The 26,491-nt window shown below is 41.4% G+C and overlaps 1 protein-coding gene across 5 annotated transcripts in view; it reads right to left on the bottom strand.

Moving 5' to 3' along the window:
- The window catches only part of FSIP1 (fibrous sheath interacting protein 1), a 186,427-nt gene that overhangs the window by 110,507 nt on the left and 49,429 nt on the right, over window positions 1–26,491 (bottom strand). For all 5 annotated transcript variants that reach the window (XM_043517511.1, XM_043517510.1, XM_038407140.2 and 2 more), the window contains one exon: window positions 13,377–13,514. In XM_043517511.1, the coding sequence (XP_043373446.1) occupies window positions 13,377–13,514 (138 nt within the window). The remainder of the gene's footprint in view (window positions 1–13,376; window positions 13,515–26,491) is intronic.

Below are 26,491 nucleotides of genomic sequence, written 5' to 3'. Positions count from 1 at the left end.
ACAGGGACCAAAGTGGACTTCTGAAGATTTATTTGGAGTCCAGGGTTCATAAAGAAAGCCATTGTGGTTTGTGGGGCCTCTAGTGCTGCCAGCTGAGTTGGTGGTCATAATAGACAGTCGCCTAGGTATGGAAAAATCATGACCCCTAGTCTGCGAAGGTGAGCTGCAGCGACAGAGACGACCTAGGAAAAGACCCTTGGGGCATTTAACAGTCTGAAGGGTAGCAGTTTGTATTGGTAATGTTGATGTCCTAGGGTGAAACACAAGAATCTTCTGTGTGCTGAGTGAATGGTGACATGAACGTAAGTGTCTTGTAGGTCAAGGGATGAGAGTCAATCTCCTTTATCCAATGTAAGAATTATCATTGTTAGGGTCACCATTTTGAATCACTATGTTTTCACAAACTTGTTGAATTTGCATAGATCCAGAATGGGTCTCCATCCGCCGTTCTTTTTCTGAGTGAGGAAAGAATGGGAATAAAATCCTCTTCCCCTGTGTTGAGGTGGCACTGGTTCCATGGCCCCTAATTGCAGGAGGTGGTTTATTTCCTGTTGTAATAGGGGCTCATGAGGGGGTCCCTGAAGTGAGATGGGGAAGGGGTGGGTAGGTGGGATAGAAATAAATGGGATGGAGTAACCCTGCTGAATAATTTCCAGGACCCATCTGTAGTGATCTTGTTCCAGACTGGGTAATATGGTGACAGGCAGCCCCTGAATGTTTTTAAGGGACATAGATGCCCAGAGTCTTTAAGGTGACCCGGGAGTCCTTTAAAGGATGTAAGGACGCATCTGTGGATTCTGTGAACAGTTTCAGACCCTCAAAGGGTAGGTCTTCCACAGTAGCCTGCACCTCCATTGGGAGCCCAGAGAGATGTAACCATGATGCCCGACGCATGATGATGGAGATTGTGATAAAGCGTGCTGCTGTGTCCACGGAATTGAGGGAGGCTTGGAGGGTTATCTTTGCATGAGAGAGTATTTGGAGATGTTGGACTTACCCGCTTCTCTCTTGTCCTCTGGGAGATGTTCAATAAAAGATGATACTGTAGAAAACAGGTTCTGAGTGTATTTTTCAATCAGTGCAGAGTAAATTGCGATGCGGAATTGCACGGTGGCAGAAGAATAGGCTTTAGAATAGGTCTAGCCTCTTCCAGTCCTTGTCATAAGGGGTGGCTCTGTACGTTGCCTCTCTGATTTACTGCTTCCACGACCAGTGAATTAGGAGTGGGGTGGATAAAGAGAAATTCAGCCCCTTTTGCCGGCACATAATATTTTTTTATCCAATCTTTTACATGAAGGAGGGGCCGTGGCTGGAGTGTGCCAGATGATTTTGGCAGGGTCCATTTTGACAGCATTAATCGGTAGTGCTATTTTTGCTGATAGGGACGCCTGGAGAATGTCAGTGAGCTTATGTTGTGTCTCAGGGAGCTCAGACAAGGAGATGTTGACGGAGTCCACCACCCTCTTGAAAAGGTCCTGAAAGGATTTGAAGTTATCCCCCAATGAGGGAGGTGGTGGCATGATTGTTTCATCTGGAGATGAAGATGAGATGCATAAGTGGCAAGGTGTCTTCTTCAGGTGCATCCTGCTGCTCTTCACTCTCCTCATCCTGGGCCTCTGAAGGTACTGGGTCTGTTGGTGAGGGGGAGCGGGGTGTTGTGGAGACCGGTGGGTTAGGCAGTCTAATGTTCTGGGCCTATAAATGGCCCATGGGTCCCAATATGACCAGTTGGGTGGGAGGGCCATAGGAGGTGGCAGCCAGGATTGGGGCTACCAAGCTCGCGTGTCTATCAGTGGCTGGTGATGTGAGAATCCAGCTTTAGGAGAGGAGTGGTGCGAGGTGTACAGTCCTGGGTCGTCATCACCATCATCAGTGGAGAGTGATGGCACTGAAGCCCCCGGAGTGATGATCTGGCTTGGTTCAGGCCTCGCTGGGGTACCATTGGTACTGAATAGGGGGTGTCTGGTGTAGAAGAAACTGTCAGGTCCGCCTGTCTAGTGAAAAGTTGCAGTACAGGGAAGCTCATTGCCAGGGATGGCAGCATAGTCTGAGAGGAGAGGGTCAGAATTGTTGGTGCCGAGGTCTTGCTGAACTATATATGTGCAGCAGGGGACGCCATTACAGCGGTCAGTGCTGTGACGGTTTTCGGCACAGTCAGAGCCAAGCTAGGGAGCTTGGGTTTAGATTGCGCACCTTACTGAGAGCCTGCCCATACCGGGTCCTTAGTTCCTCGAGAAATCTCAGTACCGGACATTCCCAGTTTCTCTTGGTCCGAGGCTCTCGGTGCGATCAGTACCAGGGCAGATTTTTCACAAGGAGATTGTTTCTTTTTAGACGAATCTCGCTGTGGCAATGACTGAGGCCGGTATTTGTCACCTTTTTAGGGTCAGGGTCCTTAGAAGCGGTCTTGGTAGTGGAGCCTTTTTCTGATGCTGCTGCTGGTGACCATTGGCCAGGAGGCATCCTGGACTCTGGGTCGGAGGCTGGCCTGAGGGATTTCTCCATCATGAGTAATTTAAGTTGGAGGTCCCTGGCCTTTAATGTCCTGGCAGTCAGTTTTTTACAATGAGAACACTTTTGAGGAATATGGGTCTCTCCCAGAGAGCGGATGCACGGAGCATTATTATTATCTTATTACAACAGGTCTTCAGAAGTAAGGCAGCGTTTAAATCCAGGGGAACCCAGGCATGCCTGAGGAAGGTCCAGCTCTGGAGAGAAATGGACAGCCTGTGTCTAAGCAGTCATTGCTGGTGGATGGCCGCCGGGGCAGGAGGGGAAAAACTACCCTAAAATATTTTTTTAAATATGGAAAAAAATAAAAGTAACCAAAGTTAACTAGATTAGAGGGGATAAAAGAAATACAAACTTTCTATGGAGCTGAAGGGGCGCTGCTGTCGCTCTGACTCAAGCCAAGGGCGGTAGATAAGGAACTGGGGGTTGGTTGGCTGTGCATGCTTGGTAGCCGCTCAGAGCAAATCTTTGGCCAAGACACCTAAAGTGGAGCACCCACAGGGACACTCCTTGAAGAAGAAATATAATTGCCTTCCTAATGCTTTGGGGATTGGGGGAGTTGTGTGGGGGGGAGTATGGGGGGTGGATTGTTGCTGTTTTATTTGTTTGTTTGGACTTAGTTCTGCACTCCTATTGACTTCAGCTCAAGTTTTGCCTATATAGAGGCTGCTGGATCGGGCCCACCAAGTTAAATTAATCCCAGTTCACAGGGCTTGGACAAGATCATATGCAATACTTTAGCCTCACCTAAGGTCTTAACATAGGGTTTAAATGGTGCATGAGGCTTTGTCCAGCTCCTTGAAACTAAAATGAATTTTACCCTGTGACTTTCTCACAGACATGTGTATTATACATCATTACTAGCTACTATACCATCAAGGGTATAAAGAGAAACTTCTGGCCAATATATTCTGAAGAAATCAATGTGTGCTAACATTTTCTTTCATATATCCATTTAATTCTTTCTCTGCCCTCCCTATTCTAAAATGCTGATTTCCTCATGAGGCTCTGAAAATTATTTTGATATTATGTATAGAATATATTTTCCCACCTTAAGATTTAAGTTTTTATACAGGATAGGATACAAAAGGTAAACACACAATACTAGAATCAGTTAAGAATTTACAATCACATTTTATGCCCAGCTGTTGAATCACCTGCCTGGTCAGAATGTTAATTAACAAACGCTTTCCACAGCTGTGCAGACCACCCTGATGACACTGGTTCTCAAATTAAACAAAACTGTGTTTGGTTTGTGCTCAAGAAAAATGGGTATGGCAGATATAACTAATGGAAAGGATATGAGTAGTGTACTGGTACTAAGTTCTGTGAAGCTGAAATAAAGAGAAACTGAACTATTTAAAAAGAACAAGGAGTACTTGTGGCACCTTAAAGACTAACAAATTTATTTGGGCATAAGCTTTCGTGGGCTAAAACCCACTTCATCAGATGCATGGAGTGGAAAATACAGTAGGAACATATATGTCGAAGGTGATGGATTTTGATCCATCTTTTCATGTTGTGTGTGTACACACACACACACACAGAAAAGATGGATCAAAATCCATCACCTTCAACACTGCAGAAACCCCATATCTTCTTAGTAGGGTTCTCACTTATTACAAGCAGATAACTAATGGAAGCCATATTTCAAAATATAAAAAAAGAACCCAAAACCCCACTAGATTTGTTAGCCTTTGTATACAACATTCTTTTTATCAATGCTCAGCAACAGGTCTTCGGAAGCTGAACATTTTTGAAGCAGTAACGACAATGCAGTTGACTAAACAAAACTAAGCTCAATGGTTTCCAGGAAACTGAAAGAATGTGGAAAGACACTGCCATAGCTTCAAATGAAGAACAAGTGAACTAAGGTCAAATAGAAAATCAAAAAGAAATTCAACAAGGGCCTAGAAACCATGGTCAGATAAATTTCAGTTGGATTGAGATTTCAGAATGCATTTTTAACACAGCATACAATACATTCCTTGGTATATTATTTCACTAAGGACATTTAAGAAGTTGGGAGGGGAAGTCACATTGCAAAGCCTGCAATGATTCTCACTTACTTAGAGCATAACAGTATAACAGAAATTTTAAACAGAGTATAATTATCCAAACTAGAATTTGAGTAGACATCAGGGCCGACAACCGTAACTTGTGAAAAGTGCCATGAGCTCTGCCATGATACAAGTAGTCATGATCAATGAGTACATTTTCACTTTGAGCTGGGAATCACATCCCCATCTTGAGTAGCTCCCATCACCCTATTGCACTAAAAGTAAAATATAGCCATAGCAGCATGAACTGTGGGATGAGCTTCTCCCGCTGAGTACGTGCCTAGGGTCTTGGACAGATACACACTTAGGAAGGCTAGCCTGTCCCACCAGCTTGTGCTGCTGTTCGATAATGCTAGCTTGATGACAGCTGGTATGACTATGTCTACTCAATCTGGTAACCACATCCCCAGCTCCAAGTGTAGATGTACCCTCAATTTTATATAATCTAAAAGCACTTTCAGCAGCACCATGGTCCCTAACCCATACCTAGGCACTGCTTACTGAATTAGAGAGAAGGGTGCCACCTATTGAATAATGAACATTTTCTGAAAAAACTGAGCTTTCAGTGCAAAGTCTGACATCAAATACTGCCATAGCCAAGCACTCAGTTTTGCGATGAAACTACTTGATGAAAAGTTAAAGAGCTGCTTCCCTAACTAAGGAGTTCTGATACGCAAAATGACAGGTTTCAGAGTAGCAGCCGTGTTAGTCTGTATCCGTAAAAAGAAAAAAAGAGTACAGTCTCTAAGGTGCCACAAGTACTCTTTTTCTTGCTACACAAAGTATGTCCAAAATTTTCAAACTTGGGTGCATAAGCAGCTAAGTAAACATGGTCTTATTTTTAGAGACACTGACTGAAAAGTCAGGTTACTTATATTTAGCTTTCTATATACAGACTGGATACCTGAATGTAGCCATCCAAGTTTAAAAATTTTGGCCTAAGACGTCTAGTTACAGCAGATGATATGTCATGATGATCTAGGAAAGCAATCATATTTATTAATACAGGGATCTAAAATTAGGAGATGATTGATAATCCAAAAACTAGTGATTTACATATAACCTTAATCCTCTTGGTAGTGGATTCCCCCAAAAATAAATAAAAACTGGGAAGTGGCTAATTTTTGCATGTCATTATGAAGTATTCTATTTGAGAAAGTGACAACAAATTTGGCCAGTGCTGCGATGTCATTCCAAGAAGCTTTGCTTCTTAGGTGTTGTTTCCTAGAATGTCCTTCATAATGACAAGATAAAGTGGAATATCTTTTGAAGGTTGATGTTCTTTCAGTGAAGACATGTATACTACTATTTTGACTACTGGAAGGGAAACCCCACCTTAATTTACATTTGGATGCTTCCATATTTTATGCAGACAACCCAGAGAATTTATAAAATATGCCACATCCATATAATTTTGAAACTGTATGTCATAATTTCATTGTTATGCTACCAGCAACAGGTGATGTTAAAATTCAGTATTTCCTTCAGAAATAGTTTTATGAACAAAATGTTCTGAAGTAGTTCTCACACTATGCAGTGAAGCTAACCCAGCCATGACATACACATTACAACAGGCTGTTTCTATGTTGATAAATACTGTAAATAAAGAAAAGACTCTTGTCATATAAGGTTCTATATACATACAATCCAGTCAAGGAAACATGTTTGGCATGTTACAGGGGTTTGTGTGCCATAGCAGATACCAAGAAAATACTGTTTTATGCTGATCAAACCTTGAAACTGAGCTATTAACATTCATAACATTCTAATGACTCAACAGCCCATTACATTCCAAAGTGCAGTAATGTCCTGTTGTGGACCACCACACAGACTGCAGACACACTGCCTGAGATTATATTTACCTCATTACCAAGGCTCAGTGACGAGTGAGAGAGTAATGCACGGATCAGTGGCTGGAATGGATGTCATAGCATGGATTTATTTTATCAGTTCCCCAGCAGACCTAATTCAATTAAATTAAAGATTCACAAGATTGGCTTAAACTATTTGATTAACAATTACTTACATGCTAACCACAACGTACTAAGGTGGAGGTCAACCACAGTTTAGAAATTGAATAGATGAGAAGCTAAATATGTTGTCTTGCTGAAGTAGCACATACTTGGATTGAGTCTTTGAATCGCTCATTGTCTCTTTGGGTCTGATCCTGTACTATTTATGTACGTTAACTTCACTGAAATCAATGGGAATAAAAGAGTCAATTAGCCAAGCTTACTTTGCAACACCTATTTAAGGAATGCGAGATTAGGTTTTTACAGTGTGAGTTAGATGGAAGGGTATATGGTATATATCTCAAACTGGATTAATGTTGAAAGCAAGAGAGCTAAAAAGTCAGCCAAAGTTAGCAAGCAAGCAAGCAAGCAACAGCTGTTAATAAAGCCTGTTGGATGTTTCTTTTCCTTCTCCCTTTCTTTGTTTCTTGCTGTTTAATAAGGAATTTTCCCTATTACGTAAATAAGTTCCCTTTATTTTTGCTTCTGAGAAAACTTCAAATTCAGTTATTTTTCTTTATCATACCCTCTTTTTGTGAAGGACCATTGTACCCTCCGCTTAGGGCAGTGGTTCTCAAACTTTTGTACTGGGTGATCCCTTTCACACAGCAAGCCTCAGAGTGCGACCCCCTTATAAATTAAAAACACATTTTTATATATTTAACATCATTATAAACGCTGGAGGCAAAGTGTGGTTTGGGGTGGAGGCTGACAGCTTGCAACCCCCCTCGTAATAGCCCTGTGACTCCCTGGGGGGTCCCGACCCCCAGTTTGAGAACCCCTGGCTTAGGGTAGGTCTAAAGTGCAATTAAAAACCTGAGGCTGGAATGTGCCAGCTGACTCAGACATTCGGACTTGGACTGTAGACCAGGCTCTAGGACCCAGCATGTTGGGAGGATCCCAGAGCTCGGGCTGTAGCCAAGTGTTAGCATCTACATCACAATTAAACAGCACCTCAGCCTGAGCCCCACGAGCCCAAGTCAACTGGGACTGGCCAGCTCCGATGTCTGATTGCAGTGTAGATATACCCTTAGGCTGTTTGATCCTCCTGTATCCACACTGTCACTCTCATGGCCCATTTGTGGCACTACTACAGAAGAAGACCACAGCTATACCCTCAATCAGTGACTGTGATATGCCCATTGTTCTCTGCCTCCACTGAGAGCAGAGCTCCCTTTCCTCCAAGAGCTTCACACAGTAATTTTCCAAATATTAGACTTTGTTCATCTTATTGTGTTTAATATAAGTATTTTTGTCTTTTTTACCAAATAGAAGAAAACAAGAATAGAAAATAAAAGTTCTTACACATTTAACATGGAATTTACTATAAAATTCACTAAACTGACACTAAAAAAAAATTAAATTACTGAATATTTGTATAGTTCACCTTATTCCTCAGGCAGAGAATGAATTCATCCCTATAGTAACAACTATATGACAAACATGCAATATCTCTAGTAGTCTGACAGATCTGCCTAGAAGGAATGGTCTTCCCTCTCCCAAGTTAAAAGAGTTATGGGGGGAAAGATCATTTGATCCCAAAATTTAACCTAAAAAGTCACAAAATACATATTAACTTTTGGATTTTTTTTTATTCAGCCCTTTGTTTGAATACACAAATGTATAATTTATTTTCCTTTTACCCAGCATACTACTTTAAAAAAACACAACTTTTTTTTATCCAGCTGTTTAAAATGAACAAAAGGGAGTATATAATTGTCAAATAGATCAAAATAAATCATTAACTTTCTCCAATTTTGTTTGGCTAAAAAGTACGTCCTACACTTTTCTTGTACCAGTTCTCTTTTCATGTTAATTAAGAATCACACTGGCTCTGTGAAATATATTAATGTGCTGAATGCTAAATCTTTTTAAAAATTCTGACTCTTGCCCCCCTACCCACTCCCCACTTCTGCAAACCTTGGGGTAGCTAAGTACACAGAGGGGGGCCACCCGACATCATATGATACTTAAACTACCAAAGATGATCTATCTAAGGCAATGTTCACACTATGGAGTGCCCCTTATTGTAGATGCAGCCCACACGCAACAGGAGGAGTTTTTCTGTTGGTACAGGAACATCACTGCCCCAAAGGACATTATCTACATTGATTAGAAGCCCTCTTCCATCGGCACAGCAATTTTGTGAAAAAACACAGGGGTTTTTAGTCAGCATGGCTCTGTCAGCCAGGGGTGTGTTTTTTTCACACTCCTGGCCGATGTAGGTATGCCGACGTAACTTTTAAGTGCAGACCAAGCCTAAGGTATTTATGTGGCCCACATTACTACAGTAACTGAGCATGTCACAATCTTTACGGTATTTATCTTCAAAGCACCCTTGTGAAATAGGTTAGTGCTATTATCCTCACTTTACAAATGGGGAACTGAGGCATAAAAAAACTAAAGATAGACATTTTGAAAATCCTAAGTAATTTAGGAGCAGAGTCCCTTTGAAAGTCAGTGGGACTTGTGCTCCTAAATCAATGAGGCACATTTGAAACATCCATCCTAAGTCACTTGCCCAAGGTCACAACAGGAAATCTATGGCAGATGAGGGAACTGAATCTAGGTTTATGAGTCCCAGACTAGGACCCATATCATCTGACAAGCTTTCCTCTTTGGAACAAAGACATTGTGAGCCAAAGAAGCAAAAATCGAGTAAAAAACAATCCAGTTGTGGGACTTATTTTCAAAACAAGGGGCGAAAATTTCCTCTCACTTACACCAGTAGCATCTGTGATCAGTCAGTGAGGTTGTTCCAGTTTAACTTACAGGAGGATTTAGTCCATATTAGAAGTCAAAACTTCTGCAAATTTAAACACCCTTTGCACCAAGTTCTGGCTTCTTGTAACTGCCTTGAAAGCCCTGACTAATTCTGGTCCCCTCCAGCATCACATGCAGCAGCGGATTTACCATGAAACGAACCATGCAGTGGCACAGGGCCCCCAAGAACAAGGGGGCCCCCAAAATGGAGGACAAATATCTGGCAACCTGCCCCCGAATCCCAGCTGGCGGTACAGCTGGGCTCAGACAGGCAGGCTGCCCGCACCCAGCATCCAAGCTACCTACCAGAGCCCACCCCCTCACTCCCTCCTGCACCCCAACCCACTGCCCCAATCAAGGTACCTAACTTTATTTTCATTTAATCCCCTTAATATATAATATAGGAGAAGGATGAAGAAAAAAAGAATGAAAAATGGGTGGGGGAGGGAGAAGAGACGAGAGAACGTTTTTTTTCTTCGCTGGGTCCTGAAAGGGGGGTGGGGCCCAAAAATGAAGCTGCACACACGGCCCACTAACTGTAAATCCACCACTGATCATATGCTATGCCTCGCCTTCTGTTCTTCCAGAGATGCTGGCCTCATCCAACCATTTGGCAGCTTCTCACACAAACATTTCTGTGCCTCCTTCTACATTGACCCCTACCGCATAGAACATTTTTGAAAGACCTACTCTTTCCATAATCCAACTCTCCTGAAGGCCACCTCTGCCTTATTGCCTTTGGGAAATTTTCTAACAATGACAACCCAGAGAAATAATTTGGAATAGTTTACCTGTCCACTTAAGTTAACAAAATGTATTTATTTATTTTTAACTGAACTTACAGTATACCCCTTTTTTCCTGCCTTCTGCGTGTTTGTCTGTCTTTAGAATTTGAGCTCCTTAAAACAGGAAAGCACCAAGTGCATTGTGAATACTATCATAAATAATAACACTACCAACAACTCCCCCTCCTCCTCTTTAGAAAGTAGGAATCCAGGTTAAGAATCTTGCCATCATTTTCAACGATGCCCTTTCTGTACAAACCTGTGGTTCAAAATTGTTCTTTTCCAAGTGCACAGACCATTATTTAGCCTGTGATGATTTGACGACAGCATGCCATCCAGAGGGGCACACCAAGCACTTCCATCAGGGGGAGAATGCTTAGTAGAGAATAACCATGGTAAGAACATTTTGTTGCTTTGTAAATTTGGGGCGTAACAAATGACAACACCATCTAGCCAAATTCTTAATCAAATAGAAAAGTCTGCTCAGCAGTTCCAGGAGTTCCACCTGAATCCAACTGGTTATATACCAATAGCAAAAATAACTTACTAAATTAATTATATTTATCTGCTAAGCTGATTCCTCCAGAATCTACTGTTTCCATATCCTCTTGTCCTGAAAAATACACAGAAACAGTCTATGTCTTTAATCTTTAAAGTGGGCACTAATAGAAAACTGGTCAATTAAAAAAAAGATGAATTACAAGTATTTTAAGGTACCATGCTGAAACTGGTTGTGCTAATTTTTTAGTTTTATAAACTCATTTTCTTCATTTTTAAATGATTTTCGCTTGCTTTTTGCAATAGGAAAGACTGACAAAACTAAAAGGGAAAACTAACTGGCCATATAGGGAAAACCGTGAAACTGACTATATTCAAAAGGTTGTTAAATGTACAAAGTTGGAAACTAATAAATTACTTTTCACCAGTCTCTTCCAGTTGCTGTTATTTAAGAGATTACTCACAACAGTATATAGAAGAATTTTGGATTGATGTAAACAAAAATTACTTTTATTGAGGTTTCTTTTTTAGCATTCCATCAGTGGTTATCACTCATCATCATCTGTCAACTACAGAAATGAGCACTCTCTCCCTCCAAGCTCCATCCTCTATATTGTTAATCTCCATACAAGAGACAGATACAATCAGTGTCTTCATTTCACTTTTAAAGCATAGGTTCTAGACTACACTCAGACCATTGTTCTTGGGATAGAGATTTCCGGGATGACAGGCTTATACATGAGACTTCTTGCACCAATTTTTTCCCACTCAACTTGAGAAATGCTTGTTGAATCAACTATGCTGAAAGACCTCCCAGCTAGAAAGATAAGGTGGGTGAGGTAATATCTTTTATTCGACCAACTTCACTTGGTGAAAGAGACAAGCTTTCGAGCTACACAGAGCTCTTCAGGTCAGTCAGAAACCATCTACAATTTATTTTATAGAAATCAGTTTTCTTGCATCAAGTTGCCCATGCCGGTTTTCCCTCTGCTCAGTTTCTTGTCCACTCTAGTGCAATGGTGAATTACAGATTAACCCTCAAGCAACAGCCTAGGAAAACACCTCCCCTTTCAGCATAAAACAAGAGTCCAAACAAAAACACATGTCCAAAACTTCAAAGAAACAAGTCCTTCAGCCCTAAGCTTAAACAATAGCCCCACCACAGTCTGTCCTGGTCTCCCCCTGTTGATGCCATAACTAAAAGGGCACCTTCTCCAGAAATTCTGGCAGGGCCATAAGTAAGAAGCAGTAACAACGAGTCTCAAGCCCACACCAGAATCATATTGTCCCTGGTATTCTCTTTTTATTTCATCCCTCCCCAGAACTTCCATGTATTACCTCTTTACATGCTTTATTCACAGCTCTTCATGGGCCGACAGCTTCCCTGCTTCTCTTGGCAAAGAGTCCCACACCATGTCTAACCCCTTTCTCCAGAGTGCTTCTCCAGCAAGCGAGTTCTGATGTCCACAATTCAAGAAAGATGTTGATAATTGCATAGGGTTGAGGGTAGAGCCACAAGAAAGATTGGAAAACAGACCTTACAGTGACAGACTCAAGAAACTCAATCTCTTTAACATAAAGAGACAAGAGTGACTTGATCACAGTCCATAAGTAACTACATGGGGAACAAAACTTTGATAATGGGCTTTTCAATCTAGCAAAGGTATAACAAGATTCATGGCTAGAAGTTGAGGCTAGATAAATTCACACTAGAAATAAGACACAAAATAGAAAAAGTCATTAACCACTGGAATGATTTACCGAGGATTGAGGTGGATTATCCATCACTGGCAATTTTTAAATCAAGATTGGATTTTTTCTAAAAGACATGCTCTTGTTTAAACACAAATTAATTCAGGGAAGTCCTATGGTCTGTGTTATACAGGTAAGACAAGATAATCACAATGGTCCCTTCTGGCTTTTATAATCTATTAACAAAAATAAGCAGCTGTTCTTCAACTCTGAGAAACGTACCCTAAACAAAATCTCTGAAGGTTGCAGTTCACCTAGCATTAATTTTGCTATTACATTGCTTTCAAACTATAACAGAAAAATGTGTCCACAAATTAGAGTTAAAGGGAAAGAAGTCTGATATGTTGTTTGGAAGATGCATGTGATCACCCAGGTTTGGGCTTGTTGTCAACCTTGCTCTATGTTTTAGGCATAAATACAATATACTTTGTGGTTAGAAGATCTTTGTTAATTTCATTTCTCTTTCCCCCATTTCTCTTACCTCAAAAGAATTATTGTTAAGACTGAGAAATTATGCAGTTTTTTTCTGAAGTGTTACTGAGTTGCAATTCACATTTTATACACTTACTAACATTTTAATTTTCTTGCCTCCTATTGGTCTTCAGGTACTGTATTGGGCTAGGTAAATAACTGTCAGTTTTTAAAAAAAAAAAAAATCATATGAATTAAACAAAACTAGATTATAGAGTCAATCTTAGAGCACAATGAATTACTTCAAACATATGTGAAGAAGCTACACTAAATTCTATAAGTTATTAGAAAGTATTTAAAATATTTACTTCTTTATGTGTATATAGTGGTCACTCTTGAAAGGCTTCTTCCATTCTAAAAGAGAGTTTGAGAGATATTCCCTATATATAAATGGGGAGTATCATTAGAACTGGGAATCTCTCTCAAAACTAGAGAAACTTATATCATATATTTCTTCTTTTGGGGTTAATTTTATAAGCATATGCAATTAAACACTCCAGCACAGCTTTCAAGTTTAAACTTACAAGATTTCCCTCCAGATTTTTCAGCTGTTGATTAATCTCTTTAAGTCGGTTTTGTTGCTCACGTTGCTCACGTGTGTCTTGCAGGGCCTTCTCACCTGGAACTGCTTCCAAACTTCTGTTTGCATAAGCCAGAGATTTCTGACAAAAGTAAGAGCGGACACGGCTAAAACATCATAAAATATATGCTTTAAAGCAGAAAAAAAAGCTGATTAGACCTTTACAGAAAAAAGTGAGAGAACACGAATATTTATGCATAATTGGTTAGTTTCACACTTTTCAACAGCACATAGCACTGGTCTAACTCCAGTTGACTTCAGTGGGACCAGTTAGGGCCAGCCAATGCTGAGTACTTTTCAAAAATCTCACTTAAATGTTTCTCTCCAATATGAAGCCTGAGTAAACAGCCTTTGCACCGTGGATCTATGTGGGGACATGAAACACAAAACCCATTCTCTAACCCATAGCCAAGCCATGCGGCACACATGCAGCTGGACTGCAACCACTACTACAGAGCAGAGCTGTACAATTTTACAAATATTCAGTAGCCTGAGACCAGATTCTAATGTTCTTACACACAGTGAGTATTACCTTAATTACTGACATCAACGGGACTATTCGCGGGATTAAGGTAATATTCAATGTGAGAAAGACCAGAATGGAATCTAGCCAACTGGGAATGCTAAATATTGACAAAATTGCAAATCTACAATTGACAAAAACAGGATTTGCCTTTGGTAACCAAGGATTTAATATAAGAATCCAAGTCATAGAGTAGTCAAAGTAACAGCAAAAAAATCTGCTAAACTCTAATTACCTTTAACTCAAGAGACTATGCCGAACTATTTAAATAAAATCCTAGTCTAATTAATCACTCTTATTTTCAAAAGCAACTCATCCATTTCTGATTAACATATATTCCTCAGTAAAGGAAACTAAGTACTATGCTTAACTGGAAAGAAGGACAGTTTTCTAGATTTAATAATTCAGATGAAAACTTCTCAGCATACAGGCTACAGTTTGTAAAAAGTGCGACTGTGTTAAAAACAATATATTTTCTGGTCAAAATGCATATGACAAATAAGTGACTCTGGGACTTCAAACCATAACACCAGTGAATCATGCAATATGGAGTTTATTTCTCAGCGTGAGTATTTGAAAGTACAAGAGCTATCACACAATGGCTCCCACTATCACAATTCCAAGAAATTTCAAGCTTAGCGGAAGGAGGTATAAGAAGAGTCATCTATTGAAGCCTGGAATCTCCCCAAACTGAGCCAGTTTAACCCTCAATAGGGTGAGCTATCTTCAGCCAACATTCTCAACAATGACCACCTACGGTTAGGTACCTAAATGCATATTTAGCTATCTACATAAGTGGACAGAAGTCAATAGGTATGCAAAATTAACATCTATGCAAGGTATAATATCAAGAACCTGCACCACTTATCTCTATTTCTATACATCAATTCAATGTACCAGTATATCATTTTCATATTTTCAATATGGAGAAGTGGCTCAAGAAACCAATAATAAAGATTAAAAGTTACTCTTCTTCAGGCACAGCATTTATTGGGAGTTGATGTAGGGCTTTTTTTCCTCCCATGATTGCAAGGTAAGAAAACCCATTTATTATGGTAAAATAGAAAAGTTTGTGACAACTTTAGGATTTTCTTACAAATTACACCTATTTCTGCAATGAAGTCAAATTTCTAAATCCACCTTTATAATCTGCATACTTACAGAGATAGTGCCAGTTCTATGGGTACCATTCAGTGTGGATTATAGCTGTGATTATAATTTGTTTAGGAAAATAACTAAGTTTATAAGATTCTCTCTCTCTCTATTAATATATAAGAGAGAGAGAGAGAGAGAGAGAGAACACAGAATTAGTGGTACTGCAAGGTCACTAAATGTTATATATCCCATTCATTTGCTTCACTATTTTATTTGGGGTTTTGAGTATATAAATGGCAGGTGGATATTTTTATATGAATTTAGACTTCAATGAACAGAGCTCAAATTTCATGTAAAGCCACTAAAAATGTTTTTATCTCAATATGACATAGCTTTAAAAGGGTAATGATGAGAGAAGCCACACAACTGAAAAGTTACTGGCTCCAAGTTCTTTTTTTTCCCCTTGTACATTGTCCTGAACAAGGCTTTTTACTGGCCTTGGCCCTGATCCTGCAAACACTTAGACACATGCTTCACTTCATGCTCATGAGAAGTCCCACATGCATAAGTGCTTGGAGGAGAAATAATAGATGTGGAAGGCAACTGTGCCATATTTCCATCCTCGCCTCCCTCATTTCACCCCACTATAGTCTCTCAACATGTTTAAGTCTTGTTGCTTCTCTGGTATATGCTATATGGTCCTATGAGGAAGAAGGCATATTAGGGTTACCTAAAGCTACTACTTTATCCCCCTCCAAACACCTCTTTAAAAACTCTGCTGTAATGCCTACCAATCCCTGCCAGTTGACAATCACTAGGCAGACAGTGAGCTATGAGCCTATGACTATTGTTTAACATTTCAAAGCTGCTTGTTTCAATGTTTGCTCATGAACCACATCTCCTCATATTCCAAATCTATTTGTTCCAGCCACTACTTGTTTCTTGTCCTATGTTAGATGGTAAAGTCTTTTTACTTCATTTCTGAAAAACTAGCGCATATGGTCTGAATTCTCAAACAGGGCTCCTAGGCACTACCATAGTACAAATAAATAATTATAATAATGATAAAATTGTAATAAAAAGTCAAATTATTCCAATGCACTGTGTTTTGTTGGGAACAGTTCCAACAGAAGAGATTAAGAGTCTAACTCTATATATCCCAATGATTAGGGCATATCCCAGGGAGGTGGGAGATGCATGTTCAAGTCCCTGCTCTGAACCAGCAGAGGGGGGATTGAACCTGGGTCTCCTACATCTTGGGTAAGTGCTCTAACCACTGGATATTGGACATAAACGCGGGGGAGTACAACCTCCACCTCCTCCTCCTGTCTTTTGTGCAGGGTATGCATACTCAGGGTACATACACACCCCCACTTAAGAAAAATATAACAGGGAAACCATGAGTCAGGGTTACATTAACAATTCTGATATACACCTTACCAGTCAATTTATATGTATACACAAAACAGACGTTTTTCCCCCACTGGCCAGCACCCAAACAGTCAAATATGTATTCAAACATCATTCAGATGATTACTGAAACGTTTACTACATCGAAGCCATGACATTTTGAATATTTTAAACAATTGTAAGGGAATTAAGTGTGTGTAAATTTGAGAAGTTATCAGTTGGAGGTAGAACTTATCTAGATAGTTCATTAGCGAGACAGATTGAATGGATTGCATGATTTGTTATTGCAGCTTCGTCAAAAAGGAATATAAACACTATGACTATTTCTCTTTAGAATTATTGTTGTGCACCAGCAGCACACATAAAACACAACATTAAACAAAGTTAAGAGCCTGACCCTTTCCACACTTACATCAATGGCAAAATGGCCATTGTCTTCAATGAGAGCAAGACTGAACCTCAAGACAAACCATATACCACCAAAAAGCACAAAGATGACCAGGCAACAATGTGGTTACGCAACAACACAGCAGATTTTGACTTTTTATATACATAATATTAAAGGACTTCAAAACTGGTGGGGATTAACAGTAAGGCTCAGTACAAGAACTACGCTTAGATGGATTTTAAAATGGAGGGATTGGAATTTGCCACATCAGGATGACAAGGGCATTTGAGGGATAGAAAGCACCACAATGGAAGAAGAAAAATGCAAATGAGATTGTTAGAAAGAACTCAGTAGAACAATGAGGAATGAGAAATATTGGCAGGAGCAAAGTTGTGCAGAACTGTGAAGGTCAAAGCAATCACCTTATAATTTATGTCAGAAGGAAGGCAAAACCAAGGGAGGATTTGAAGAGGAGGAGATGTGGTCAAAGTAGTGGACAAGCAAGATGATCTCAGTAAGAAAGGGTTTAGTTAGACTGCAGGGGTACAATGTGGAAGGCAAAAAAGTAGAGTGTTCAATAATCTGAATTATGGATTAATAAAGCCTCAAAAGGGATTTTAACTTTAGAGATGAAGAAAGGACAGAATTTAGAATTGTTATATAAGAAAAAGATGAAGTATCTGGCAAGGGTATGGATATAAGGTGGGGGGTTAGGGGGAAGTGAGGAAGAGGAGAAAAAAGAATGTTACCAAAAGGTAATGAGCTGAGTAACAGTGAAGATGGAAAAGATGACAACCCAAGACGACCATTATTTCCCAAATACTGCACTCTTTACTCTGACAAAGACACCTGATTAAATAAATTTGTGCCCTGCAATTCTCTTGGGGCACAAACACTTCTAAACAGCATCCATTACTTAGAGTATAGGTACCTGCTCATCTAATCCATCACGTTGGTGTGGATGCTAGGAGCACACACTGCCAGAGGGTTCTTTAATGAAAACATGAGCTCCCTAAGCAACCTTTTGCTCTTTTGACAAGTTTCTTATATAATTCATCTGGTTATTGTAGCTGACTGCTGTGGCTAAGATGTCCAATTTTTCTAATGAAATAAGCACCTATCAAAGATAAATGGAGAGCCAACAGGTTTACTATGACTGCCTTCATATCATAATTAGGGCTCCGTATCTGTCACGGAGGTCACGGATTTCGTGACATTCTGCAACCTCCGTGACTTCTGCAGGGGCCAGGCTGGCTGACCCCACGGCTACCCAAGCAGCTGGCTCTGGGGCCAGCAGTTCATATGGCCCTGAGGACAGCCACACCAGCTGCTGCTCCAGCGGCCCCCGGCAGCGGTCCCAGGTCAGCCGGAGCAGCCGCGGTCCCTGGCCAACTGGCTAGAGCAGTGCAGCGATCCCCAGCTGGCTGGCTGGAGCAGCCGCAGTCCGGGGCAGCTGTCTCCAGGCGCCCACCCCCCCAGCAGCAGTCGCCCGATACCGCCCCTCAAGAACGTGCCCCCCACGGCTCTCCAGAGCCCCTCCCACAAGATTTATTCACAGGTATTCTTCGTACAGGTCACAGTCTATGAATTTTTGTTTATTGTCCGTGACCTGTCCATGACTTTTACTAAAAATACCCGTGACTAAATTGTAGCCTTAATCATAATCAAGCATGCAGATGTTCTGAGGCTCTCTTTGTTCACTGATCCTGGGTTTATTTTATTCCCAGATGAGTTTTCCAGTTCTTCAAGTTGGCATTTGTAATCACCATACCAACTCTGCATCCTGTTGTCCCAACCTAGCAAACAGGCAATAGTGCGTCTTTGGTTAACAAGGTCAGAGAATTTATTCTACCCTATGAATCTTACATGTCCCATCCCATTTTTTCTAAATTGTATTAAACTGAATAAATATTTTTAAGGAACACACAACAAATTAAGAAACAGGCATTTGTAAAAACATTTTATTAAGATGGCATAAGGAGAAATGCTTCAGACAGAAATAAAGTAAAAAAGAATACTAACCATGGAAAAGAATTCTGGATCCAACTGGACTGATTGCAAAGAGATTAATAAAGTATACTTCTGTAATACCCAAACTGCAGTACTGTAGGCTTAAAGCCAGTTGTTAAAGATTTCAGAAACAAAGTCACAGCATAATTCCTAGCACCTGAAAATATAGCTAGAAGTGACAAGAAGCAGATCCCTCCAGGAGCTTATGGTAATTAAATGTTTGTACATGATACAATTTTATTTGGGGAATCTACTTAGAAAGTACTATCAAATACAACTCTTAGCAGAAAAAATTGACAGATATATTACATACACTGGAAGCTAAATTTCTTAAATTAGTGATAGTATTCTAAATGGAAACAAAAACAGATGATTTAGAAATGACAAGGATGTTCTTTTCTTTATTCATCATCATGACTACACTATTCTTTCTTCAGAGACTATTGGTGATATTCTCGCCCCAATGAAGCAAATGGGAGTTTTGCCATTGACTTCAGTGAAGCCAGGATTTCACCTCATTAGTCAACTTTGTCTCCAAAAGGAGTTGCACCCATGTCAGAAGAATTTAGACTCTGTGCTGCACTGAACTAAGCTACATGGCAGAAATTCTATCACAGGCTTACAGACACTGTTTATAAATTTGTTGCTCTTCACTGTTTAAAAAAAAAAATCACAATTTTTTTTAAAGTCCAAATGGGGTCACCAGCACAAAAAGCTTGAGAAACACTGCTCTAAAGTTTTAAATTGTTTTGAGTGAAGTTATGTTAAAAAAAAAAATCTTCATTTGTAAATTGCACTTTCACCATAAAGATGTTACACTATAGTACTTGTATGAGGTGAATTTAAATCAGGGGTCCCCAACACAGTGCCCTCGGGCGCCATGGCACCCACCGGGGCATTTATGTGCACCCGCAGGACACCCTGCCACCGAAATGCCACCGCCTAGCATTGCCGTTTCTCGGCGGCATTTTGGCAGGAATGCTCCTTAACTGCCAGCGGCATTTCAGCAGCGGGGTGTCCGGCGCCCACCACAGTCTTTTGGAAATAGCAATATGCTATTCCCACAAGAAAGGTTGCGGACCACCGATTTAAATACTTTCTTTTGTTTATCTTTTTTACAGTGTAAATATTTGTAATAAAAATAATATAAAGTGAGCCCTGTACACTTGGTATTCTGTTTTGTAAATGTAATCAATACATTTCAAAACGCAGAAAACATCACAAATATTTAAATAAATGGTATTCTATTATTGTTTAACAGTACAATTAAAACTGCAATTAATCACAATTTAATTTTTTTATTCTTACAATTAATTTTTTTTAAATTGATTGACAGTCCTAGTTCAAATCTCCGCTCCAAAGCGGACCCACTGGGGATTTGATACTGCGCCTCCCATAGCCCAAGTGAGTGCCCTAACCACTGGGTTATATGGAATAAGGGGGAGTAACGCCTCTTTATTTTCTGTGCAAAAGGACTGATCTGGCTTAGCTCCCTAACTCCAGGAGAGAGCTTGCGTAGATAAGTGCCTCCTGTTGCATAGCCTTGGGCACTTAACTCCCATACTTAGGCTATACTTCTCTTCTCACATTTCATACTGGCTAGCTGAGGCGGCTCCTTGCTCAGCGTGATGGCTTTTGTGAATCCCATTTGTAGATCCCTAACACTCCACATACATTGTATAAGGAGCCTGAGTGGCTAACTCTGGGCTGAAGATTCCACTGGGAAGCCAGTACCTAAAGTTAGGCACTAAAACACTAAGCCTATATTGTGGATCTAGCCAAATAATAGTCCCAGGGAGAATATATGCTAGAGCAGTGATACTCAAACCTCAGTGGTTCAGGAGCAAAATTAACAATATCACAATAGTGTGACTTCATTGTTTCATTTACTATAGTACTATATATTCATATTTAAACAGTATGACAGAGGAAATATTTAGTGTGTGTGTATATATATATATATATATATATACATATATATACACACACACACACTGTAGTGGGGCAGCAACTCACCCCTGCGGCGCCTCCTGCTGGTCATCCAGGGAATTAGCATTTTCAGCCTCCGGAGTGCCCTCTGCAGGCCGGTGTCCCGCTTGCTGCTGGGCCCCAGGTCCCTCCCCAACCCCGGTGCCCCTTTCACACCAGAGTGCTGCCCCCTGGCAGTACCCCCACAGATCTGGGTCTCTCCCCCCCCAAGGAACCCCCACTCTCTATCCCCCCCTTGCCTCAGTCTTTGGCTACTGCCAGTCACTATCTAGCCCCTGCTCCCTGGGATGGACTGCAGTATAATTGCCACTCATCATCGGCAAGGAGGGTCTGGACCTGCTGCTTCTGATTACCCTTGGGCTGCCCTCGGCAACCCCAGTACCCTTCTCCTACGCCTTAATCAAGGCCTGCAGCCTGGGGGTTTCTCAGTCCAGAGCTAGCTCCTCTGGCCTTTCCCCAGCTCTGCTCCACTGATAGGCTTTCTACAAGGCCTGCAGCCTGGGGGTTTTCCAGGCCAGAGCCCCTCAGCTCCTCTGGCCTTTCCCCACCCCTGCTCCACTTTAGGTACCCTGTTCAACTCCCAGCAGTCAGGCCCCTCCCTCTCAACATCTAGAGAGAGTGTGTCTCCTCCTGGTCCAGGGCCCTCTTATAAAGGCCATCTGGGCCCTGATTGGGGCGTGGCCGCAGATGTGGCTGTTTCCCCCAATCAGCTGAGGCTTGCTGCTTTCCCTAGCAGCAGTCCTCTCACAGCCTCAGCCCTCTCCCAGGGCTGATTTCAAGCCCTTCGGGGCAGAAGCAGGTGACTACCCCTCTACAACATATATTATTCTCACAGCAAATAAGATAATACCCTAGTGCAAGTTGATAACTTATTTGATTAATAACATAGTAAAACATCCTGACTGATTAATAACTTACATTGGGTAGGTTTCAGAGTACCAGCCATGTTAGTCTGTATCCGTAAAAAGAAAAAGGAGTACTTGTGGCACCTTAGAAACTAACAAATTTATTACAGCATAAGCTTTCGTGAGCTACAGTTCCAATGAAGTGAGCTATAGCTCACGAAAGCTTATGCTCTAATAAATTTGTTAGTCTCTAAGGTGCCACAAGTACTCCTTTTCTTTTTACACTGGGTAATAATTAAATAACTCCGTGTTTTGATACCCTGTGCTGCAAAATGTTGCAGGAGACACATTAAAGAGCCACTTTCAGCTCACAAGCCACAGTCTGATTATCACTGTGCTATAGTAGGCTGAATAGCTCTGCCAAAAACAGCTCTCTGAGTTGCAAGGGCCCAGATGCCAGAGTGTCTCTCCATTACTCTAGGGCATGCCACAGAAGCCAACCTCCCTCCTGCAGCTCTCTCAGCCCTGTATAGGAATCACCTGACCCCCTTCCCAGCTGGTCTGATAATTGAATGTGGCTGGTTGTCCCCAGATGCCCAGCCTTAAAGAGGCAGAATACCTTGTTACACAATTACAGCTTCCCATTTTTAGTTGAGGATGGGATGGGGAGCTAAAAAGATACTGCATGCTTTTTCACAGTGTCATGGAAGTATATTAACAGTTACATATAGTGAGATGCAGGCTGGACAGGAAAGACAACTACATAGAAAGAGCTTGCAGTTCAACTATAAAATACAGTTTGGGGAAAGGTTAAATCAAAATAGCAGATGCTTGAAAATGTTCCAAATTATCACACACATTAGTCACAACATCATTTGGCCAGAATGCTTGGTGCAAGACGAACTGTTCCCCAAAAGGATCATAGGAAGTACTTATGCTAGTTTAGGTTTCTGGAAATAAAGTAAGGGATTTATTTTGTTAGAAAAACAGGAAATGCCATGCAAAAATTGAAAAAGGTATCAGAGGATACTCCAGTTTGCTCTGAAGAAGGATCAGTTGCTCTAGTTATTTTGTTTTAGAAGCTCACAGAAACCTCAAAAGCACAGATGTTTCTTCTTTGTACTCATAGTAATTAAAAATATATCAATGCAGGCAAAAGAGAATGAAGTGCAATGGAGAACTAGATTAATATATAAATATAGTCCTAAACAATCCGATATCCTGAAATATTTTAGTATAACCTCTCAGTTCTCAAATATTTATAACCTCAGTTAAATTTAATATTTTTATATTAAATGACAGCATCTAATAGGGCTCATACTTTATTTTGACATCCTACGTAATGAAATCATATCTTAGTTCTATCAACAAAATCCTCTTTTTAAAAACTGACAGAGTAGCATTTGGGACAGTCTCCAGTTACAGGAAATTGTTATACTTTGGGGGGGGAGGGGGGAAGGATTGTCCACCTAAAAATCTAACTTAGCAAAAGAGAATCCTCTGAAAAATGTTTTACTTGGTGCTTTAAAAACAAAAAGAACACAACACTTCTCTGAACATCCAGTTGCACGGTGCATGGTGCACAGTCCCAGACCCCACTACACTCCAGGCATCATTCTGAAGTGGTCACACAGAAATGAGCCTCCAGTTGGGACACACACAAAATGGAACTTTCCCTGCCCCTTAGCAAGATACTTGTTAGCCCAAGGGAAAGCCCAATGGGTGGGAGACAGGTGATGTAGATTTAATACTTCTACTCACTTGTGCAAATAATTCCGTAGTATTTTTAGTAAAATAATTGTGTGCCCTTCATAATCCTCATTATAGAGACAGACCTTTATCCTCCTACCTTAGGAGGGAGGCAAATATCAGCCCCACTCCCCATTTTACAGAAAAAATAACTGGAAAGTTAAACAAGGTGGTTTCTGGCTCAGCTGGGACTAGAGCCCCAGGGTGAAATCTTGGGCCCACTGAAGTAAAAGGGAGTTCTGACAGAAACTTCAGGGGAGGTCAAGTTTTCACCCTAAGTCTCTAATATGGCAACTCCAAGTCTCATCCACTTAGCCACACATCCTCTCAAAAAATTTGTCAAATCTGTGTGCTTAGCCTGTGGGTCTGTAACATGAGGTAGTTCCTGCATATGTAACTCATTGTTTCGATATGTTACACATCCCCCCCTTTACTGTCTGGCCCACAGAGGATAATAGCCTACTATTGCTGCTAACTGATGGAGGTTAGTCCTTTAGCTAAAGTAGTAGAGAACTGTACTGAGTTTGAACCTTGCTATAATGCATGCAGAGAGTCAGTGCAAGAGTTGACCTCAGATGCTTGGAATTAGACCTCCTAAGTGTATATAACTTACAGACTCAGTGTATTTCATTTCCCCCCTAGTGTGGCTGGTCCACAGAGGAGGATAGCCTACTACTGCTGCTAGCTAACTGGAATATTGAACAACTGCCTCATACACTAAGTACCAACCTTGTTGTACACTAAACCAGGCACAGGTTCTGAGGAAAAAATAGGTGACTATGTAATTAAATACAGTATCGAGTCATACACAGAATTAAAGTTGCAAGCATTTCCTAACATTTAAACTTCACAACTTTATTATTTTAATACAGTTTTGTATTAATTTTACAGAATTATACATATCATAGGTGGATGTGAGATTCATTTAATAACTGAAGATGATAAAAAACAGTTACTGACCTTCTTGCAACTGTTGTTCTTCAAGACGTGTTACTCATATCCATTCCAATTAGGTGTGCGTGCGCACCGCATGCACAATAGCCAGAAGATTCTTCCCCTAGCAGTATTCACAGAGTCAGCCAGGGCGCTCCCGGGGTCACGCCTTCATGGCAATCAATAGAGGGCCCTGCCGACCCACCACCCCCTTAGTTCCTTCTTGCCGGCTACTCTGATGGGGGGAAGGAGGGTGGGTATTGGAATGGAGATGAGCAACACATCTCAAAGAACAACAGTTACAAGAAAGTCAGTAACCATTTTTCTTCTTCTAGTGATTGCTCATATCAATTCCAATTAGGTGATTTCCAAGCCTAAATTTGGAGGCAGGGTCGGAGCTTAAATGTTCGCTAACTGATGCACCGCTCTACCAAAGGCTGCATCATCTCTGGCCTGCTGGGTAACGGCATAATGCGATGTGAATGTATGACTGGAGGACCACGTCGCCGCTCTGCATATTTCCTGGGTTGGAATTTGTGCCTGTCGCTGACAAAGCCTGTGCCTTGGTGGAGTGCGCTGTGAGTGGAGGGGCAGGTATCTTTGCCGTAGCATTCCCGGATGAAGGACATGATCCATGATGAAATCCTTTGGGAGGAGACTGGAAGCCCTTTCATTCTGTCCGCTACCACGATTAACAACTGAATGGAATTCTGGAACGGTTTGGTTTACTCAATGTAAAAGGCTAACGCCTGACGAATGTCCAGCGAATGAAGTTTTTGTTCCTTGATGCTTGAGTGTGCCTTAGGGTAGAAAACTGGGAGAAAAACATCCTGGTTGACATGAAACTGGGAGACAACCTTATGGAGGAACGCTGGAGGTGGAGAAGATAGTCCAGTATAAGGGGTACGGACATGATCAGAGACGGACGGTGTTGTGCCAACCAGATTGAAAATCCCCTCCATTTGGCCAGGTAGGTAGCTCTGGTGGCCGGTTTCCTACTGTCAAGGAATACTTGTCTGACAGGATCCAAATAGGAGAGCTCCATCAGGTTCAGCCATGGAGCTTCCACGCCCTGAGGTGCAACAACTCAAGGTTCGGGTGCTGCAGACGGCCATGATCCTGAGTTAACAAGTCCAGGAAGAGTAGTGAGGTGATCGGGGCTTCCACAGACATTTCGAGGAGAGGTGTGTACCAGTGTTGGCAGGGCCAGGCTGGAGCTATTAATATCACTGATGCTCCATCACCTCGTACTTTGAGGAGTACCTTGTGAACAAGAGGAATGGGAGGGAATGCATATAGGAGGTAGTCCTCCCATGGGAGGAGGAACGCATCTGCGATGGAGCCTGGGCTGTGATTTGGGAAGGAGAAAAACTGCTGACACTTCCTGTTGCATCGCATGTACAAGTGGCCATATGTCCGAGCAGTTTCAGGCAATTCCTTGATGTGATGGTAGGGAACTGCCTGAGAATTCAAATGATATCACCTAGGCCTGGAATCTCGATTCCAGGAGGTATCCCTGGCCTGTGTTGAGTCCAGTACCTCCCCTATAAATTCTATCCTCTGACCCGGGGACAGCGTTGATTTTCCCATGTTCAGGAGAACGCCCAGTTTGTCAAACATTGTTCTTATGAAGTTCACTTGTGCTTCCACCCGAACCCTGAAGCAGTCCTTGATGAACCAGTCGTTGAGGTACTCAAACACCTGTACCTGCCGCCTGTGCAAAAACGCGGCCACAACTGCCATGCACTTAGTAAGTACTCAAGGTACCACTGACAGGCCGAAAAGGAAGACTGTGAACTGGTAATGGGTGTGGTTGACCACAAAACTGAGGTATCTTCTGTGGGACGGTGTAATCACTATGTGAAAATACGCCTCCTTCAAGTCAAAGGTGGCACACCAGTCCCCTAGATCCAAGGAAGGGACAATGGAGGCCAAAGAGACCATGCAGAACTTCAGTTTCTTCATAAAGCTGTTGATATCTCACAGGTCTAGGATGGGTCTGAGGCCGCCTTTGGCTTTTGGTATTAGGAAATACAGGGAATAGAAGCCCTTGCCCTTCAGCAATACTGCCCACAGCAACAGAAGCGATTTCACCTTCTGTACGAGGAGTTGCTTGT

This window comes from Dermochelys coriacea, chromosome 6 (assembly GCF_009764565.3).
Source record: "Dermochelys coriacea isolate rDerCor1 chromosome 6, rDerCor1.pri.v4, whole genome shotgun sequence".
Taxonomy (NCBI): Eukaryota; Metazoa; Chordata; order Testudines; family Dermochelyidae; genus Dermochelys; species Dermochelys coriacea.
The sequence above is the reverse complement of the archived record's forward strand: the minus strand, read 5'-3'. Positions and strand labels throughout refer to the sequence as shown.